Genomic DNA, 22,677 nt, shown 5'->3' with positions numbered 1-22,677 from the left:
GGAAGGGAAGGGAAGGGAAAGGAAGGGAAGGGAAGGGAAGGGAAGGGAAGGGAAGGGAAGGGAAGGGAAGGAGGGAGGAAGGAAGGAAAGGAGGGAGGGAAAACTGGGAATACTTGCAGTAAAACTAGAGTACGTAGAGCTAGAAGAACAATCTATATGATAACAAAAACATCATAAAAGAAATAATTTTGAGAGACTTAGGACCTTTGGTCAATGTAACAATAAACCATGATTCCAGAGGACCATAGGTGAAGAATGTTACCCACTGCTTAGTGGGAGGTGATAGAACTAAATACCTAGAAGGAAACACACATTTTTGTACATGGCCAATATTGAAGTTTGTTTTTGATATACATAGCTATTACAAGGGTTTTGTTTTTCTTTTTAAGGGGAGAAGAGAAAAAAATGCCTGATAACTGAAAAGTTTTAACTTAAAATTTGCTTTTAATTGGATCTATTTAAATTTCCTAAGGCTAAGGTGATAGTGGCAGGTACTTTGCAAAGCTTTCTTAGTCAAGGTTTATCTTTCTCAGAGAGGGAGGTTTTGAGGTGCTGATTGAATTGTGTAGAAGGCAATAGAAGTCAGGCCAGTGTAGTGAATATCTTCAGAAGACTGATGAGGAAATAATACCTTCCACTTCTGGGCAAAGAGGTGATAGACCAGACATACAGAATGAGGCATGCATTCTCAGACATGGCTGATCTGTTGATTTGTGTTCCTTGTCTAGACACATCTCTTACAAAAGAGGGCTTCCACTGTAAGGGGAGAGGTAGCTAAGTGAGTAGTGATAGACATGGGGGGAGGGAAAGAACAACAAACAACAAAATATTTTCAAAAAGACCAAAGAGAAGTACAACTTTACTTGTATAAAAATATTATATTTCTTTCAAAGATCAAAGTATCTTGAAACATTTGCATTTTTGATGCTTGTTAAATTCCAAATAACATTTCTTAAATATCTACTCTCAGCCCTGGGATATAAAGAATGACCAAAAAAAAAAAAATCCTTCCTCCCATGAAGCTCTTTCTAATGGGAGAGATAACATACAAATAACAATATACAAACCAGATATATACAGGAAAAATGGAAATAATCCACAGATAAAAGGCACTAGAATTAAGTGGGATGAGGAAAGGATTCCTGGAGATGAGATTTTGGTCTTAAAAGAAGAATGGGGGGGGGGGGGCAGCTGGGTGACTCAGTGGATTGAGAGCCAGACCTAGAGATGGGAGGTCCTAGGTTCAAATCTGACCTTCCTAGTTGTGTGACCCTGGGCAAGTCACTTAACTCCCATTGCCTAGCCCTTACCACTCTTCTGCATTGGAGTCAGTTGACTCCAAGACAGAAGGTAAGGGTTTAAAAAAAAAAAAAAAAGACTGGAAAGCCAGCAAACAGAAATAAGTAACTTTTCAATTGTAAGAGATAGTGACTCAAAATGCCTAGAGCAAGGAAGTGGAAAGTCTTGGGCTAGGAACAGCACAAGTAAAATAAAACCTAGAAAGTTGGGGTTTTGTGGGAGGAGACAGGTCATTGAAGGGCTCTGAATGCCAAACAGAGGATTTTATATTTGATCTTGGAGGTAACAGGTAAACTGGAGTTTAGTGAGGAGGGCTTTGGCATGGTCAGACTTTGGGAAGATCGCTCTGACAGCTGAGTTAAGGATGGACCAGAACAAGCAGAGATTTGTGGTACAGAGACCAACCTGCAGACTGCTGCAACAGTCTAGGCTTGAGGTGCTAAAGGTCTGCAAAGGAAAAAAAGAGGCATACGTGAGAGATGTTACGAAGGCCTTGGCATTTGGACTTATGTTGGGAGCCTGGGTGACTAAGAGAATCCGTGTAGCCTCAAGTGTAACAGGGAAATTAGAAGAAAGCGAGGGTTTGAGGGGGAAAAATAATGAATCTAGTTTTAGGCATTTTGAGGTTAAGATGTCAATGAAATATTCAGTTTGAGATGTTCAACAGGCAATTGAAAATGCAAGACTGGAAGTCAAAAGAGAGGTTATAGCTGTATATATGTACAAAATATATACAAAAATAATCAACCAGCATGGAGATGATAAGTGAATACATAAGAACTGAGGAGATCATTAAACGAAGCAATGTAGGGGGGGGGGGAAGAAAAGAGCCCAGGACAGGGCCCTGAGTGATGAGCTTGCTATTAGGCACAACCTGGATTAGGATCCAGCAAAAAAAAAAAAAAAATAGAGAGGGAAGAGCCAGATAAGTGGGAGACTCAGGAGAGAGTGATATTCCACAGATCTAAATAGAAGATGGTATAAAGGAAGAAAAAGGTGATTAATAATCCAGTTGTTAGCAATACATATACAAATTAAAAACTCCATATTGAAACAAATCCTTACAAATTAAAAACTCCATATTGAAACAAATCCTTAATAATTTCTCAACAAACAAGATATTTTTGTTTTAAAAGGGAAAAAAAGGATATTCTCTGAGAGAGTTATTTCAATCATTCTCCAAAGTGAAGCAAGTAGAAAGGCTCTCCTTTCTGAATTAGTGGGGGTAGGGAAAACATTAGTGAATAAGTACATTCTGGCACATTCCAGAAAAAAAATCAAACGAGTTGGACTGGAATGTCCCTTACAGATTGTAGATTTAGACCCAAGACACAAGTATTTTAATTTAGGATGATAGATTTAGAGTTAGAAGGGACTTTAAAAGTCATCTAACCCTTGATCAAAGAAACTGAGGTCCAGAGTGGCTATGATAATTATCTAGTGTCACACAGGTATTAAGTGACACTTAGAAGCCCGGTTCTTCTGATTTCCATTATAGCACTCTTTCTATTGTAATATGCTGACATGATGTGGTAGGAATTAAGAAAAGGAAGAAGGCAAGCATTTGTTTGGCATCAACTATGTCCCAGGCTTTACAATGTTATTTAATCCTCATAACATCCATGGGAAGTAAGTGCTATTATGACCTTCCCCCATTTTACAGCTGAAGAAACTGAGGAGGGCAGAGGTTAAGTGATTTATCCACAGTCAGGGGGCTAGGAAGCATCTGAGGCCAGATTTGAACTAAGTTCTTCCAAGCCTAGTGCTCTGCACAAGGTTTTTGAGCAGGATAATGCCACAAAGGAGGGACCCAGACAGGGAGAAGATGTAAACCCCATCTCCCCCAATAAACATAAGCACATACATCTAGTTGAACACAGTCAGAGAGAGGACTGGGTCAAGACTATTTTTTGTGGTCTTTAAATTCCTCTATCTCCAATCCCTCTGGATATTTGATTTGATGAATTCAATGGAAATTTCATCATTTAATAAGATGAATCTAGTATGAGTGAAAGATGATTTGGCTTCTTAAATTAAAGAACTAATTTTTCAAATATTATTATATCAGGGGCAGCTGGGTAGCTCAGTGGATTGAGAGCCAGGCCTAGAGACGGGAGGTCCTGGGTTCAAATCCGGTCTCAGACACTTCCCAGCTGTGTGACCCTGGGCAAGTCACTTGACCCCCATTGCCTACCCTTACCACTCTTCCACCTATAAGTCAATACACAGAATTTAAGGGTTTAAAATTAAAAAAAATATATTATTATATCAGTTAAGGCTTGGTTTGATTTTTTTAGACCATTACATTCTTAAGCCAAAGGAGGGCCCATTTTTAAAACAAGCCCTGGAAATTTATTGAAATAATCATGTCAATCCAAAATATTAACATAAAACTATATGTTTAGACATGTGCCATGAAACAATTCACTGACAGGATCTTCTTCATCTTTGATAGTTAATCCTGAATAAAGATAGTGATGCTAGAAAAAAAAAAAGACAAGAGCCTGGCCTAATTTTTACCATGACAGTCCATTGGCCTTTCAGTCAATGGCCTGATAGTCCAGATGAACCCAGTCCCTCTCTGGCTTTAGGACTGCCAGGGACTGAAGTGGAACCCCAGCCTTTTCCCCCTGCATGACAAAGAAGACAGCACAGGGGTTGCCCTGTAGTCAGAAGGGTAATCAAACCCCTCATAAAAGCCTTCCAATCCACATCCTGCTTCTTTTGCTTTGGCAGCTGACTTCAACCTGTTTACTTAATAACTGTCTTTCCTCAGCAAAGCCCATAAACCAGCCTGGAATCCACATTCAGGAAAAGAGGCCTGTATCTTTGAGAAGAATAATGGGTCTGGGACATCTGCCTTCCCTTGGTCTCTCCCAGCCCAAGCACACACTGAACCCCCAAAATGTTTTTGACAGGGCCTGAGGAGTCTCTGCATCTCTCTTGTGTGATTCAAAAAACAAAAACAAAAAAACTGATTCAGAAATGGTCTAGGCTTGAACTCCAGCATGGTGATTACTATTCTGTGCAATGGAAAACATCACCAGAGCCTGACCCAAGAGACCGGGTTTATAATCCTCATTCTGCCCTTAACCAGCTTAGTGATTTTGAACAAGTTACTCTTTTTCTTTGGGCCGCTATTTTCCTCACCTGTCAGATGAGCATGTTGGATTATGTTATCTTAATGAACTCTTCAAACCCTAACATTTTATGACCCTTTGATTAGGAAGCAGCAACCTATAAGGCTATTTCCAGCTCCAAGTTCTAGAAATCTATGATTCTCTATCTTGGGCAAACTTAGGTGGAAGACTCCTCTCAGGCAGAAGTTTCCCCTCTCTGCTAGTTTACTTAATAGTCTGGCACTTATACTGCAGAAAAGATTTAAAAGCTCTCCCAGTCTGTCTCTCTATCTTTCTCTGTCTCTCTCTCTTTTGTCTCTTTTTCTGCCTTTGTCTTTGTCTTTGTCTCCCCACTCAACCTTAAAGCTCCTCTTTGGGTAAAATAGGAAAGGCCTCTCCTAAAGAATATCTAGATATTTTTACCTTTCTCTCTTTGCAAGTCCTTAGCAGGAAAAGGAGCCTTTGCCTTCAGCCTCTTCATATTGGAAAAAACCTTAAATAAAGTCTGCATTGGTAACCATCTCTAAACAATGCCCCAAATGACCCATCAACCTTTCCTGGATATTCAGGAAACGGAAAAGGTTAAATGTTGATGGGACTGTTCCAAGGGCCAATCAGACTCCTCAGCCCCAGAAAGAAATGTAGATTCTGAATCAACATAGTAACAATTCACATTGATATAACTGTTAAAGGGTTTCTTTTCCTCACAGTGAAGTGAGTAGTAGTACCATTATTATTATCCCTTTTTAAGGAAGAGGAAACTGAGCTCAAGGGAGGTTAAGTAACTTGCCCCAGGGTCAAACACCTGTATGGAGAGCCAGAATCTGAATTCTAGTCTTCTGACTTCCATTTCAGCATTCCTTCCCACTCTATCCAACCTTTCCTGTCCATGGAAGCCCTCCAAGAGAAGAGATTTCCTTATGTCTCAACCCTCTCTGGGGACAACTACCTATTTTCTAAAACCAATCAGCTTTCCCAACCCTTCAGAATTATCTCTAGCCTCTATCTCTCCCACCTGGGATAAAAACAAATCTACTTGCTGTTCTGGGCCAAGACCACTGCCACATATATCTTCCTTATGCCTAAATCTAGGTATTTTAAGCTTCTGCCCAAAACCGTTCCTTAGCTTCTTCTTGCCTTTTGAGTAAAATTCAAAATACTCTTCTTGTCTTTCAAAATCCTTTACCATCTCTTACCACCAAGCTTTATTGCCATATCTGCTTTTGTATCCCTTGTTCTACTCACTGTGCATTTATTATCTCCTCATAATCCACACTGCCCTTCTATAGACCTTTGCTCACACTGTTTCTGTGACTAGAATTCATCTCCTAGCCTGCAGCCTAATTCTCTGTTGAATTAGTTGAATTCTCATTAATCTTTTAAAGCCCTCCTGCAGAAAAGACTGATCCCCCTTAGTCCCCACTGATCTTTCCCTGCTCAGATGAAGAAACTGAGGCCCAGAAAGACAGTGACTTATCTAAGGTCACATCGGTGTTGATTATGTCTCAGACCTTACACAGGACTTTATTTACATCATTCTTACGTATTTACTTTGTATTACGGTTATTTTCTGTTAGAGGCACCTACAACAGGCAGCATGTAGTGTGCTGGACTTGGAGTCAGGAAAACTTGGTTTGAAAGTAGTTATGTGAGTCTGCAAGTCACCTAAATTCCCTTGGCCTTATTTTCCTCTTTTGTAAAATGGGAATAATAATTGGACCTACCTCTCAGGATTGTTTAAGTGTCAGCCAAGATAACAGATGTGGAGATCTTTGCAAACCTTAAAAGTTTGCTTTTCAAAAATACTAGCTGTTAGTGGGCAGCTGGGTAGCTCAGTGGACTGAGAGCCAGGCCTAGAGACGGGAGGTCCTAGGTTCAAATCTGACCTCTTCCCAGCTGTGTGACCCTGGGCAAGTCACTTGACCCCCATTGCCTACCCTTACCACTCTTTTGCCTTGGAGCCAATACACAGTACTGACTCCAAGACGGAAGGTAAGGGTTTAAAAAAAAAAATACTAGCTGTTATGATCACAGGTTCCTGTTAAACAGTAAGCTTCATGAAGATAGAGGCCTCTTATCAACACTTTCTATCTCCCCAGTACCTAGGACTAGGCTTTGCAACACAACAACTTGATTTGCTTTCCGTAAACTGAACTGAATTGAACTGACATAGTAGAAGGTAAAACTTGCCCGGGATGTAAGGGCAGCTGCTTCCATAGCCCCTGCTAGTTAAGTCCCCTTGTTAAGTTACCAAGCTCAAGAATGGGTTAATTCCAGGGCAAGTCTGAAGACATCAGCATCTCCCCTCTGGCCCTTTGAGTTTCTGAGAACTACAGCAAATATTCTGGGTTTTCTGGTTTGTTGCTGGGTTGCTTTCTTGTTTATTTTTTTTCCTCTCTTTTTGGTGGGGAGACTCTTAGGATTCATGCAGGAGAACAACAGTGGAATTTGGAACTATGACACCTTGAGCCTTTCACTCCTCTAAGATGTGACCATACCTGCTGGGTTTTGTCCCACCATGTGGCACGGATTGACTCACTGACTATTTAATATTTATGAGACACCAGGCTGAGGCAATTTTCAAAGGCTGATTGTCACAAATCGGGAAGCAGCACCAAACAGGACACTTCTGCACCTTTTGGCTTGACTTAAAACCACAAATGTTGGCACAAAGTGGCTCCTTTTCCTGATAATTACTTGCAAAAAGAGGAACCAAATATTCCTTTGGATAGGGCTTACTTCCATTACAGAGAAAATAGGAAGGTTGACTATTGGAAGAGAGAAAGGAGTATAAGTTTAATAATAGGAAGAGTACCAGACTTATAATGAAATGAACTCTAGAGCTTTCTGAAAACAACCTTATTCTTCCTGTCTTTCACTAATGACATCAGCTCAATGATATTCAGCCAGGACCTGGGAACAGGGAGGGCAGAGAAAGGAAAGAGAGTTTAAGTGTTTATAAACATTTGTTTCTCTCTTTTCATGTCCCATTGCCAGAATTTCTTTTCTTTCATAATATCTCTAAATCTCAAATCTGTTCCCTCTATACAGCCATACCCTTTTAAAAAGGGTAGGCCAGGGCAGTGAGGTGCTCCAAGTCTGGAGTCAGCAGGACCTGGGTTCAAATTTAGCTTCAGATACTTCCTAGCTATTTGAGCCTGGGCAAATCACCTAACCCCAATTGCTTGGTCCTTGACCATCTTCTTTCTTAGAATTGGCACTAAGATAGAAGGTATAATGTTAAAAAAAATTAAATCAAATAGATGGGCCCTGGTTTTTGAGTCCTCCTCATTCTGTATATTCCAAGCCGATGCCCACTCACAGGTGCTCATTCCCCACCAATATTTCCATAACATCATATAATGACCCCTAAACCAGTGACTATATTTCAACTCTCTCTAGGGAATATGATCTGTTATATAACAGATTTGTTTTCCGAACCCTAAGGGATCAGCCTCAATGCCTATACTCATCTCTCATCTGGTATGGCCAAGTCTATGTGCTATCCTGGGCCAAGATGACTGCCATGCATTTTCCCTAGCATATATACATTTAGGTAATTCACTCATCTGTTCAAAACCTTTCCATGGCTTCCTGATGCCTACTAAGTAAAATTCAAATTATTCATGATTATATGATAGTAATAATAGTAGATAGATTTTATATAGTGGTTTAAAATTTGCAAAGTTCCTTACATGTGTTATTTCAATTGATTCTCACTACAACCCTGGTAGGTAGGTGCTCTTATTATCTATGTTTTAAAGATAAGGAAAATAAAGCTAAACAGGATTAAGTGACTTGCCTAAGGTCATACAGTTAGTGTCTAAAAGCAAGAATTAAACTCAAGGCTTCCTAACTCCAAGCCCAACCATCTACTCCATCATTTAGCTGTCACAATTATCTCTAAATCCAAGAATCAGCAGCCTAGAACATTCAAAGAGCTTTAGAAGTAGAGGAACACACTGAGTAATTTGTCTAAATCCTTCCATTCTTTATAAGAATTCCATAAAAATGAAAACCCAAAGAAGCCAGAGATGCTGCTATGAGTGAAAAGATTTCTACAGAACTTGGTTTGTCCAATATTTTCCCCAGAATTTCTACTCTCTATCACCAGACTTGGATGAAGTTGATTATGGAACTCTTGAGAATTTCTTCACTTTCTGTTAAGGCTGTGCCAAGTTTGCCAAGGCCAACTTCTCAACATTTTGAAGTTGAATTATTCCTCTCCAACAAGCCTTTTCCTTTCTATGAGTGTGGATCCCTTTGTCAGTGTTTAAGAAACAAGAGAAGGATTGGATAGGACCATGAGAACCCTATATGTAAGAGTTTAATCTCATGTACCTTTCTCCAGAATCAGGGGTACTCAAGTGAGAAAGTACCTTAGAGAACATTTAGACCAGTTTTCTCATTTTACAGAAGAGGTCACTGAGTTCCAGCAGGGTCATAGGATCATGGATTTAGAAATGGAAGGAATATTCAGGGTATTTAAGTTCAACAGTCTTATTTTACTAACAAGGAAACTTGGACTCAGACATTAGATCACCCAATACATGTGAGAGACAGGTTTCAAACCCAATACATCACACACTCCAATTCTGGCTCTATCCATTATGCTATGTGGGTCTGAGCCAAGGTCTTCTAGCAAGGCAGGGACAACTAGCCTTAACTTTAATAGAATTTCTAAAGCAGCATGACAGGGTCTGCCTCTGCTTTACACTTCTTAGGATTTCTCTTGATTTCTTGCCAATCATCGGAGAGGTTTCATTAGCTCAGATTTGCTTCCTCAAGTGATTGATCCAGTCCAAAAAGAATTTTCTCTAAAATTGCCCCTACTATGCCCTGGTGTTTGCCATTGTACAATTTTAAAATTATTTTTAATCTCGACTTTCTGCCTACTTAGTATATAACATACCAGATATGAAAGAAGTTTTAGGATGTTATCTTTGATCTTACCATCATAAGGATTTTATTAGTCATTCATTCATAGAAGCTCACAATTCCTAAAGGATTGTGACTTCTGCAGAGTCCAGCCTGTGTCTCAGTTTCCTCAACTGTACAAGGGAAACATGAAGAGATTCCTGGGGCTCTGAATAATGGGAAAGACCCAGAGTCCTCAGGGTATCAGACAGGAGCCAGTGCCTAACACAAAGGAATTCAAGCCTACAAAAGTGCAGCTGTTTAGAAAAACTGCGTGTCTGCTGCACAGATTGTGCCTGGAAAAGAGGCCACCCAAAGCCATTGTCTGCTGAAGCAGGGTCTCAAGAGAGACAGTGAGATCCAATTCCTCCCCTATGCTCCTGCTGAGACAATATTTTGTATATTCTTCCCAGGACATTAACTTGTCTGCCTAATGGGCTTCTAGCCCCAGGGAGTCTTGGGGGGTGTGACCCTCCTGTCTGCCCTCCTCCCCTCTCTGGGCCTTCAATGCTTCCAGCTGTCTATATAAGCAAGCCCCTGCATACAGACAGCTGAGCCAGAAGCATCTTTCCAAGCTGTAGCTGTTGGAAAACTGCCCTGGTTCAAGGCCTCTTTACCTAGTCTAACAGCATGAGGTACCAAGTCCTGACCTGGGCAATGTGGGGACTGCTCTTTGCCAGCATCAGCGCAATCAAGATAGAGGAGAAGATTCAAGAGAGCCTGCTGAGACAGCTGCACCTCACGGAGGCCCCTGTCCTGGAGAAGACAGAGGTGGACAACCTGGTCATCCCAGACCATGTGAGGACCAAATACATATCTCTGATGAAGCACACCTCTGAGGCACCTTTCTCCCGGGAAAAGAGGCACAGTCAGACCATCGCAGGTAACAGTCTTGGCCCTGCTCCTTGTTCTGGGGCTTGAACTACCCTGATAGTGATAGGCAGGCCCTGCCTTCTATTACCCACATTTCACTGAGGGCAGTGAGAGTCTCTGGCTTGGGACTTCCAAGTGACCATTAGAGGGAGAAGGCCTGACTTGGCTAAAGAGCCTGGGTGGAGGTAGGGATGGTGATCATTGAAAACAGCACTAGCCTGGGATACAGGTGACCTAGATTGTCTCCAAATCCATCTTTGATCCTCTGTGAGACCTTTGGAATTGTACCTAGCCTCTGCCATTTTTCCCAACTGTATTGTTGTGAGCATAAAATGTGATGATGTGTATTGATAGTGTCATGAAAAGTGTAAGGAAAGTATAAAGTGCACAGTATAAATATAAAGTATCGGTAAATAGTCCCCCATAACTTTTTTTAAAATTTTGAATATTTCCCCATAGTTACATGTTTCATGTTCTTTCCCTCTCCCCTAAGCTCCCCCACCCCCTCATAGCCGACACACAATTCCACTGGGTTTTACATGTATCATTAAGACCTAATTCCATATTATTGATAGTTGGACTAAAGTTATCGTTTAGTGTCTACATCACCAATAATATCCCCATCAGTCCATGTGTTCAAGCAGTTGTTTTTCTTCTGTGTTTCTCCTCCCACAGTTCTTCCTCTGATTGTGGCTAGTTTTCTTTCTTATAAATCCCTCAGCCTTGCTATGGATCCTTGCATTGCTGCTAGTAGAGAAGTCCGTTATGTTCGATTGTACCATAGTGTATCAGTCTCTGTGTACAATGTTCTCCTGGATCTGCTCCTTTCACTCTGCAGCAATTCCTGGAGGTCATTCCAGTTCACATGGAATTCCTCCAGTTCATTATTCCTTTGAGCACAATAGTATTCCATCACCAACAGATATCACAATTTGTTCAGCCATTCTCCAATCGAAGGGCATTCCCTCATTTTCCAATTTTTTGCCACCACAAAGAGCACAGCTATAAATATTTTTGTACAAGTCTTTTTCCTTATCCCCACAACTTCTTGATTAATAGGCAATGATGTCTTGTCACTCAAGAAGCTGAGGATTAAAACTGGATGGCATCACCTCAGATCCTTGGGCCTAAGAGCCAGTACTAGAACTCACTATTATCTCTCTGCTAGTAATAGCCAAAGGCACATAGAGGAAAAGACAGTGGGGAGCAAAGGAAGAAAGATGGAAAGAAAGAAGGGAAAAAATTGGAATGAAAGAGGGAAGGAGGGGTGGAAAGAAGGAAAGAGGGACAGATGGATAGGTAGATAGATGGATAGCTTGGTGCAGTGGATCAGATACTGGACTTCAAGCTAAGAAGCCTGGGTTCCAACACTGACTCAGATACTTATAAGCCATGTGATTGGACAAGTCACTTAATCTTTCTAGCCTCAATTTCCTCATCTTTAAATATTAGACTTGATGACCTCTAAGATCCCTTCTAGGCTGCCTTCCTCTGCTTTATAGGAACTGGGGGTAATAATTCCTTTATAGACTCACATTCATGGCCTAAAATTTGGCAGTGGAGTGGGGGCAGATCCCTCCCATCTGAGACAGTATTTCCTACCTAGCACTGCAGCCTTTGGAGGGAAGGGGTAGTGTTGAAGGTGAGAGAGGGATCTGCTCTAGTGTCTCTTAGCCTATGATTACTAAATGTACTTAGAAGCAAGTCACTTGTTTTTAGATAAGACTAGAACTGGAAGGGACAGTGAAGATCTTCTCATCTAGGCCCACCATTTTACAGATAAGGGAACAGAAGCTCAGAGAAGTCAAAGTGATTTTTGAAGGTGACAGCTATTTATGTAATCAAGCTAGAGTCCAGGCCTCCCACTTCTCTATCTGACCTCTCTTCCTCTTTCTCAGTTTCCTAATTTTTCAAAGGATGGAGAAAGAATATTTGTTCTTGGTCAAATTCCTGGGCAAGTTGTATGGCTTATAACTTTAATAATTTCACTTGTTGGGAAAAGGAAGTATAATAAGCTAAATAGTTCCCAAATAAAAAAAAAATAAACCATGGCTTTGTTGTTCAGCTGTTTTTCAGTCATGTCTGACTGTGACCCATTTGGAGTCTTCTTGACATTTTCTTTTCCAATTCTTTTTACATAAGAAAATTTTGAGGCAGACAGTAGTAAATGACTTGCTGAGGGTCACACAAGTCTGAGGCCAGATTTGAATGAGAGAAGGTGAGACTTCCTGATTCTATGCCTGTCACTCTATCCACTTTGTCACTCAGCTGCCCCACAAACTGTGCCTAAACACCACCAACTCTTGACAATAGAGCTTAGAGTAGTGGATTTTTTTTTAATTAGACAGACCATTGGGTATAGGGACAGGCATCTCTGCTATTCAAGGGGTGACGATTCAAAGCTCTGCAAAGCTGCTTTATTTTACTTTCCTTGTATTAATTCCTATTAATTGCTGGTCAAATACTTAAGAAATAAATCCTTCCTTAGTTCCATGTGACCAAAGGGTTGGTAGGGCAGGAGAAGTGGTGGGAATCAGGGGTCAGGTAGGGACTGATGGCAAAAGTAGAAATAGAAGAGCCTTTACTCTGGCATTTCTGAGTCATGGAACTTGTTGTAGTCTCTCTTCTCCCAGGACTCTGCTATACTTTTGACTCCTTCCAGACCATGTACCATTTCTGAGGGAGAGAAGACTAAAATGACCATGGGATTTATGTTTCGCAGAAATCATGGGCAGGTTCTTCTCTGATGCCTTCAACCAGCTGCTGGTCTTCAGCATGAAGGATCGACTTCCCCCCACCAAGGAGCTTATCCAGGCTGTACTGAGGCTCTTCAAGAAGCCATCCCCACAAGGAGAGATCAAGAGACATCTTAAGATGTTCCCCTTCAACTCCTATGCCAGTGTGACCATTTCCTGGGTGCAAATCAGAGAGAATAGCACCAACAGAACCTTTGTGATTGATTCCAGGTAGGAAAGGATTTAGGAAAATGAAATAGGTCCCCTGATCCTCAGTATCTACTCTGGGTTGAAGGGAAAGAGGGCATTTTAAATATTAATGGGTGAGAAAGAGACAGCTTCACTCCTGCAAATATCCCAGAACCTCAGAGACAGGGTAAACTAGAGGTTTCATGTTCATTCACTGAGCCCCTGGACTGTACAAACCTTCAGATACCTATCCCTATCTCTAGCTTTATCCTCACCTATTGTTCACCTCTTTCTCTTGTTGCTCAGAAGATACAGATGCAGGGCTAATGTGCTCTGAGTATTTTCTCAGTGTTTTTCTCTTCCCCTTAGGCGAGTATCCATTTATGAAACTGGATGGATAACCTTTGATGTGACCCAAGCTGTGAATTATTGGCAGCAACAGAGAGAGCTGGCAAAGCCCCTGGTCCTAGAGGTGTCTATCCACAGGGAGAATATAAGTCCATTGTTCTCCAATGCACACAAACTTGTCTACTTCTCCTCCCAGAATCCTGCTGATGGAAAGTTGCATGCTCCCCAGCTGGAGCTCCAGACATTGGACATAAAGGAATATGGGTATGAGTAAGGGAATGGGCTTGAGGGAACTTCTAGGGAGAAATCCTTTGAGAATTAACTCCATCCTTGTGTTGGGGGTATGTCATTTATCTTTTAGGATTATCCAATACAAGAATGTAAAAATACCAGGTTGGGAAACTGGGTTCTAAATGGCTTGTCCAGGAGACAGTCTGTCTTGGTGCTATATTTTGCTATAGAAGTTACATGTGGCATAGGTGAAGGGTAGCAGAATCATCACTCTTACTTTGGCCAGTATGATCTCTATTGGAGTGTCAAAGACTAGCTCAACCTTCTGCATCCTTCTCCTTTCTTCAATGCAGGGGTCTCATCTTGCTTTTTCTTCTTTCACTCACACAGTGCCCAGGGCAACTGCAACCCTGATATCCCAGTGACAGGGGCCACCAGATGCTGCCGCCGTGAGACATATATTAACCTTCAGGGTCTGAAGTGGGCTGAGAACTGGATCTTGGACCCACCTGGCTTCAAAACTTATGACTGTGTGGGGAGCTGCCAGCAGCCAAAGAAGGAGCACCTGAACTTCAAGTGGCCCTTCTTGGCAGGAAGGAAATGCATGGCCACAGATACTGCCTCACTACCTCTGATTGTTGCTCATAAGGAAGGAGACAAGACCTTGACCAAGGTAGTCATCCTTCATAACATGAAAGTGACAAAATGTAGCTGTACCACAGAAGGAATGCCCGTCCTGAAGAGGCTGAAGCCATAAGCACAGAGCTTTGGTGTGCTTCTGAAGAATGTAGCTTTAGTTAGACACTTGCTTGTTCAGAGGCATCTTGGAGGCTGTTTATCCATGGGCAGGATATATAATGGGGAAGGAGAGGTAAGAATAGAAAGTAACTTGTTTAAGTAAGTCACTTCCTTTACCTGGTTTAGCCTCCCTCAGTTTTCCTAGGAAGACAAGAGAATCCACCATGAGTTCAGGAGATGGGTGTCCTGGCTATGGATGGGACCTAATTCTATTTTGTGATCTTTTTTTCCTGTTTCCAATAGTTACTGTGAACTACCTTTATTCTAAGCACTTTTATGTATAAATATTGTATCTGTAAAGTCCTTGAAATTAGATTTAGAAAGATGAAATTCTAAATAATTCACTATAGTTTCAACTGTGAATGGAAGATTGTTTACTGTCTCATTTTTCCATCAACACTCTGTGATTCTCCCGCAAATTCCCAGTAAAGTTTGATTTTGTAAAGAACTATAGAACTTTCTCATTTCTGATCATTAGAGTTCTATTGTGAAACCTGGAGAGACAGATTTTTTACCTTGGGAAAATGTATGTTCTGCTGTGTCCCCCTTACATAGTAATAATGCCAAATCTAGCTAATAAACTTAAGGGGGGGAAATGATGCTATTTCATTCTGTATCTTTGCTCAATTAAATTTAATAAACATGCATTAAATACCTGTATGCAGGCCAGTATGCTCAAATAACTAAAATCATGATATCCTTTAACAAGGAGGTAAAAGAAGAAGTAAGAAGCATTGGAGAGGAAATGAAGATTATGGATATAGGGATGAGAAATAGGGGCAATTTTGTGTAGTAATTAAATTATCACATTTGGAATATGGTAACTTAAGGGTTTTTTAAAATTTTATTTAAAAATTTTTTCCCATGGTTTTATGACTCATGTTGTCTCACCTTCCTTTCCCCCCCCCCCCAGAGTTGGCAAGCAATTTCACTGGGTTATACACATATATTATCACTCAAAACCTATTTCCATATTATTCATTTTTGTAAAAGAGTAATCTTTTAAAACCCAAACCCCAAATCATATATCCATAATAAACAAGTGATAAATCATATGTTTTCTTCTGGATTTCTACTCCCACAGTTCTTTCTCTGGATATGGACAGCATTCTTTCTCATAAGTCCCTCAGAATTGTCCTGGATCATTGCATTGCCATCAGTGGCATAGTTAATTACCTTTGATCATCCCACAAAGTTATAGTTTCTGTGTATAATGTTCTGGTTCTGCTTATTTCACTCTGTATCAGTTCATGTAGGTCCTTCCAGTTCTTATAGAAATCCATCAATTCATCATTCCTTACAGCACAATAGTCTTCCATCACCATCATATACCACAACTTGGGTATCTTAAGTTCTTATCCTGGCTTTGTAATTAAGTAACACAGCTACATTGGGCTAATATTTCTAGGACTTAATTTCCTTGTCTGTAAAATGAGGAAGTTGTACTAGATGGCCTCTAAGATCCTTTCCAATTCTAAGTCTATCATCACTTACAGGAAATCAATAACTTTTGAAGGCCTCAGTTCCCTAATCTGAAAAATGAGATGATCCTTAAGATCTCTTCCATATCTTCCATTTCTACCTTTACTCATAAAATGCTTTAATTAATTATTCTATGAATAGTTAAATGTATTAACATTATGGCAAGGAGAGGACTATAGAGAGATCATAGCCTAGGGTTCTGGGTGCAAGTTCCGTTTACTATAAGATGTGTGAATATATTCTACTCCCATTGCTAGCCTTCTCTGGAGCTCAAAAAATATTCCAAATATTCTCTTTCTGTTATCTCAAGGAGGAAGAAAAATAAGAGGGTCCTGTTAAAAAGCAAAGTAAATGGAATCCAAAGCTGCCAGCTTAGGACTCTATTCCTTAAGCTCAGCATGTGTAAGAAGATCTGATAATCTTGGTTTGTGGATAACGAGTTGAGGTAGCATGGTAAAATAGAAGGAGTGTGGGATTGAGACTCAACAGACTTGGGTGAAAATCCCAGTTTTGCCATTTACTAACTAGGTAACTTTGGATAACTAACTAGGTAACCTACTCCTTATCCTTAGTAAGATGAGGGAAGAAGATTAGATCACCTCTAAAGTCACTTCTCCCTGGGTAAGTCACTTAACCTTGCTTGCCTCAGTTTCCTCATCTGTAAAATGAACTGGAGAAGAAAATGGCAAATCACTCCAGTATCTTTGTCAAGAAAACCCCAAATGGGGTCACAACAAGTTGGACACAACTGAAATGATTGAACAACAAACAACAAGATTGCTTCTAGCTCTAAATACTCCCATATTATGTGCTAAAAAATATTCATAGCTACAGAGTTATAGTTAATAATAGTTGATATTTTTATATATATACATATATGTATATATTTTTAAACCCTTATTTTCTGTTTTAGAACCAATACTATGTATTTTGAGGCAGAAGTGTAGTAAGGGCTAGGCAATGGGGGTTAAGTGACTATTGATATTTATATTTTTACAAAACACTATATAATCTCTCCAGGTTAGTCTTAATGGCAATACTGTATGTGGTAATTATATTATCTTCATTTGATATGTAAGGAAAGTGTCCTGCCCAGTGTTGAATAGTTAATAAGTATCAGAGAAGAATTTGACATCAGTTCTTCCTGATTCCATGTCCAGTACTCTGTTCATTACATGGCATTGCTTTACAATAATAGAAATTAGCTTTAAAAGCCAAACAAACTTACCTAGGGTCACCAGTATTGTGGCCACCTCTAGTTGGTTTGAGGTCGTAGGCCTGGTGGTAAGAGCTTAATGGAATGCCAGGCACCACAGACAGTACTTATAATCCACAGTACTCACTTCTCTAAATATCAACCTTTGTGGGGGGCAGCTGGGTAGCTCAGTGGATTGAGAGCCAGGCCTAGAGACGGGAGGTCCTGGGTTCAAATCTGGCCTCAGACACTTCCCAGCTGTGTGACCCTGGGCAAGTCACTTGACCCCCATTGCCTAACCCCTACCTCTACACAGTATTGATTCCAAGACAGAAGCTAAGGGTTTTTAAAAAAATAAATAAATATCAACCTTTTTTGACTAAGAAACACTAAACCCCTGAGATACAAAGACCTTTTAAACTCATCCTCCCTGTTTTGGTCCCTTTAGAGAGTCATTTCTGGGCACAGCCCCAGTAGAAAGAGCATCCATCTTGCAATCAAAAAATCAAGTTTCAGTTCCTGCTTCTGTGGTACACTGGGCAAAATACTTAACTCCTTGTTGCCTCACTTCCCTTATCTATAAACTAAGGAAAATACTTTTTCTACCTACTTCTTTGTAAAACCTTAAAGGTTTTAATTTTATATTATATTGATTGTGATGTTTTTATTATCTATCTATAAGGTATCAGAAGAAACAAAATGCTTTATTCAAATAAACATTCTGTTTCCTAGAAGTTAAAAACTAAAGACCAAACTACCAGGCTGATACCCATTAAGTTCTGGCTTCTGGTCCAGTGGTCATGAGCACCAGAACTAAGAACTGAGGAAAGTGAGTTTCAAGATGAGATTGATGCCAGGCAAGAAAAGGATGCTTGTGGGTGGGACGAACTTCCTCTTTACCCTTCATTCATCCCTTTCTCCTTCTCAAGTCAAGGCAAGTAGAATGACCTGGAGAGGGGCAGTTAGATGGCGCTGTGGACAGAGAGCCAGACTGAATGTCAGGAAGACCCAGATTCAAATTTGACCCCAAATACTTCCTAACTGTGTGACTGGGCAAATCACCTAACCCCATTTGCCTAGCTCTTGTCCTTCTGTTTTAGAATAGTTACTCCAACAGAAAATAAGGTTTAAACTTATGTTTTAAAGAAGTCACAGGAATAAAGACAGTTCAGCTCTATTTTCTTTCCACTTGTTATCTAAGAAGTTGTTGGCAACTTCATAACAGCAGATTATAATTACCTTGGAATACTCAAAAAAGGAAAGACACCATAAATAAAGTCTACTGATATGATGTATAAAAGGCCTTGGACATAACTTGCAAATAGTTAACCCCTGCCCTCCCAAGATGGTGCTAGAAAAATTCAATTCAATTTGACAACTATTTATTAGGGACTTGAAAAATGCAGGGTTCTAAACTAGGCCTTGTGAATATGGAGATTTAATATAGTAGTTCCTTTCCTCAAGGAACAGTAATCTAATGGGGGAACTTGGGCAAAATAAGTGTGATCAAAGATATCTAAGTAAAGTGCTATAAGCAATTTTAAGAGAGAAAGATCACTTTTAGTTGACGGTATTAGGAAAAACTTCATGAAGTAGATAGCTATGCAGAGCCCTGAAAGAAAGGAAGAATATTAGCTGGTGGAGTAAAAGGAGTTTGTTTCAGGCAGGAGGGCAACAGCCTGTGCAAACAAAAGGAAACAATTGGTGGTCCAATGCACCTAGAATGTAGTTTGTGGATAGAAGTAGAAAGAAATAAGAGTGGAAAGGGAGGTTGGAGTCAGATTGAGAAGAGCCTTAAAGGACAGGCTTTTAAGGGTGTTAATATTTTATATATAGTCAATTTTTTTTAGAGAAGTGGTTATAATTTTGAACAAGCCATTCTATCTGGGCATTCTGCTATCCCCATTGCTCAAATACTCTTCCTCATTTTCACATCCTCATTTCCTTCAAGTCTCATCTAAAATCCTACCTTCTATAGGGAGCCTTTCCCAATCCTCCTTAATTCTAGTACCTTCCCTCTGTTGACTCTTTCTTCTTCTTTTTAAACCCTTACCTCCTGACTTAGACAGAAGAGGAATTAAGGTTAATAGGGTTAAGTGGCTTGCCCAGGATCACACAGCTAAGAAGTATCTAAGGTCAGATTTGAACCCAGGTCCTCCTGACTCCAGATCTGATGCTCCACTGTGCTACCTAGTTACTCCCTCTGTTACTTATTTCCAATTTATCCTGTATATTTGTTTGTTTACCGTTATTTGCATGTTATCTTCCTCATTAGTGAGCTTCTTCAAAGCAGGAACAGAGAATGCTAAACTGGAGAGGAGAGACTATATAGCCTGGGAGGTAACTACTTAGTATTTTATTACTATAGTCCAGTTGAGACATAATGAGTGCCTAAATCAGGGCAGTGGCAGCGTGAATCAAAAAGAGAAGGCCAGTGGAAAAGATACTGCCAAAAATAGAATCAACAGAACTTGGTGACCAGTTAGATATGGAAAGTGAAGGAAAGAAAGAATCTAAGATAACCAAAATTTTAAGACTGGGTATCTGGAAAGATAATAGAGCTATCCACTGAAACAGGGAAGCCTGGAGGAAAGATAGGTTTTAGAGGGAAGATGAAGTCAGTTTTGTTATATTGAGCTTGAGAACTGAATAGGTCATATAGGTAGACATGTCCAGTAGGCAGATGGAGATACAGGACTGTAACCCAAAGGAGATGTTAGTAGTTCTGTGTACAGATTTGGGAATTGTTTGCATATCTGAAGTCATAGATACTCCCAAGAAGAGAGTGTAGAAGAAGATGAATACCAAGAAAGACCCCAGATACAGGAACACTTAGTGAATAGGAATAGGAAGATGAATCAGCAAAAGGAGAAGATAAAGAACCTACGAATGGGTAGAAGAACCATAAGAAATCTGGAAATTCTCTCATAGAACTTGCTGGATGTCATAGATGTCATGGACATCATTAGACATTGCTTACCAGAGAGTGGGGTGTAGTTTGTTTCGATCCAGAAGTCCATTGAGCAGGACCTGGCAGCATTTTGTCCAGGAGGCAATCTAGTAGCCAAGTAAGGAAGAGTTTAAAAATAAGGATGAGACTTGATAGGTTTCTTTTATCTAGTGCAATTCCTTCATTTAGCAGTAAATGCTTCTCCAAATGAGTGATAATGTGATAACTCATGAATCCATATTAGGGAGGGGAAAGCCAAAGTCATGGAAACTAAAGAACAAGAAAAAGAGTGGGGAGTTAACGATGGCAAATATAACAGAATTATAAAGAAGGATGAAAACTGCAGCAAGGTCAACAAATCTTAAATTCTATAATGTTTCTATAAATTCCATGACTTCTTATTTGGTCAATAGGGTTATAGTTTTGTTTTTTGTGCTTTTGAAAATACAAGTGCTATCCTTTGCTATGCAAAGTATAATGAATGAATATCACTTGCTATAGAATATATATATGCACTCACATACCTAAAAATGAACGAATTAATTCAAGTATTTAAATTTATAGAATTTAATAACAATAGAGTTAAGAGAGAAAAGGGGTTCCTTCAGCCCAGTGAGCAGAGAGCAAAGAGCCAGAGACCCAGCTGCCTACCACACTCGAGCCAAAGCCAAAGCCCCCCCCAAAAAGTCCCCCAATGTGGGTTTCAGTAAATTTATAAACAAACCCAGGGCACAACACTGGGACGCAAGACAAGGGATCCCTGGGATGAGAAAAAGAATTCTGGGAGATGGAGTCTTTAGGGTACAACATTCTAATTATACATATACATATAGGTATATATACTTACACATATATATACATATATACACATATAATTACTAAGTAAGTCCTATATTCCTTTGTGTCTTCATTTTTCTTCCTACCCTATGGAGCCTGAGTTAGCATTTCACATGTACAATCCAAAGCGATAGGGAAAAAATACTATCAGCAACTTTATGAGTTCTCATTTGAGAGAATAACCCAAGGCCATATTCTTGGACTTGCCAGATAATTGGCATGTATCCTATCTTCACTGTGTTTTGCTTTTTTGATCTCACCCCTAAAATCAGCCAAAGAAAGTTTCCCCCTCTTTGTCTAATAATAACCACATTGATAAAGAGACCATCTGAGCCTAGATATCATCTGATATCAAAGATAAAGTCCTATATGTTCTCCTAGCTGGCCAACTTTCAGTCAATAAGGGTACATTTTACTTTTCTACTCATATCTTCTTCAACCAATTACTATACTCAAAGATGTCAAATAATGGATCTTCAAATTAGAAGATAATCTCTAACATATGTCAGTAACGGGATCTTTTCTTATACAAAAGGGAAATCTGGGAAACCATCTTTGGAACTGCCATACTGCTACAAGCTGGGAAACTATAATACCATTGCTCCAATCTGTACATAGATCTATACATAGCTTCATTTATACTCTGCATAGCAAAAGATAGCACTTGCCCGAATGCAATATTCTAAATCTGTCTCTAGATAACTATAAAATAACTATAAAATCTTTTTTAAAAATCTCTTTTGGACTCACAAATCTTATTATGCATAGATTCCCTTTTTCTTTCGATAATATGGATGTGTGAGTTGCCACATAATCACATTTGGAGAGGCATTTGCTACCAAATAAAGGAACTGTAATAACTAAAAGAACTGATCAAATCTCTTCCTCATTTTTAAACTCTTTTTTGTTTGGCTATTTGACTGGCTCAAAGGCAAAATGTTGCCAAGTCCTGCTCTGTGGGCTTCTACACTAAGACAAATCATTTCCTCCTCTGGTAGATGATACACAACAAGCAGTTGGAGATGCCAAAAGGGAGTTCAGAGAGAGACAGAATGTATAGATGTAGGAGTCATCTGGGAAGAGACAATAACCATTGGAAATGATGAGAGCTCCCAGACAGAGAAGAGGAAACAAGATATAGCTCTAGGATACACTCATTCATAGGGTATAGGTCATGGATGATAAGCTAACAAATCTAACTGAAAAGGAGCTGAGATAGCTAGGAAGGGAAGAGAAGCTGGAGACAACAGAGGTACAGAAACCTAGGAAAGAAAGAGTATTCAGGAAAAGTGGGTGCCACCAGTATCAAATGCTATAGAAATGTTGAGAAGAATGAGAACTGAAAAAAGTCATAGGATTTGGCAATTAAGAAATCATTACAGGGGCAGCTGGGTGGCTCAGTGTATTTAGAGACAGGAAGTCCTGGATTCCATTCTGGCCTCAGACACTTCCTAGCTATGTGACCCTGGGCAAGTCACTTACCCCTCATTGCCTACTAGCCCTTACCACTCTTCTACCAATACACAGTATTAATTCTAAGATGGAAGGTAAGAGTTTTACAAAAGGTCAATGGCTATGTGACTTTGGGTAAGCCACTTAACCCTGTTTTTGGTGGGGGGAGGGAGAAAGAGAGAGAGAGAGAGAGAGAGAGAGAGAGAGAGAGAGAGAGAGAGAGAGAGAGAGAGAGAGAGAGAGAGAGAGAGA

General features: G+C 40.0%; 1 protein-coding gene across 1 annotated transcript; it reads left to right on the top strand.

Moving 5' to 3' along the window:
• The first annotated feature begins 9,965 nt into the window (after window positions 1–9,965).
• LOC123243587 (left-right determination factor 2-like) lies at window positions 9,966–14,468 on the top strand. Its single transcript, XM_044671591.1, has 4 exons — window positions 9,966–10,218; window positions 12,931–13,174; window positions 13,502–13,744; window positions 14,102–14,468. Exons 1-4 carry the CDS (start codon window positions 9,966–9,968, stop codon window positions 14,466–14,468), a joined length of 1,107 nt encoding a protein of 368 aa, XP_044527526.1.
• The last annotated feature ends 8,209 nt before the right edge of the window (window positions 14,469–22,677 follow it).

Source organism: Gracilinanus agilis, chromosome 4 (genome assembly GCF_016433145.1).
Source record: "Gracilinanus agilis isolate LMUSP501 chromosome 4, AgileGrace, whole genome shotgun sequence".
NCBI lineage: Eukaryota > Metazoa > Chordata > Mammalia > Didelphimorphia > Didelphidae > Gracilinanus > Gracilinanus agilis.
This window is presented reverse-complemented; position numbering and strand designations above follow the sequence as displayed.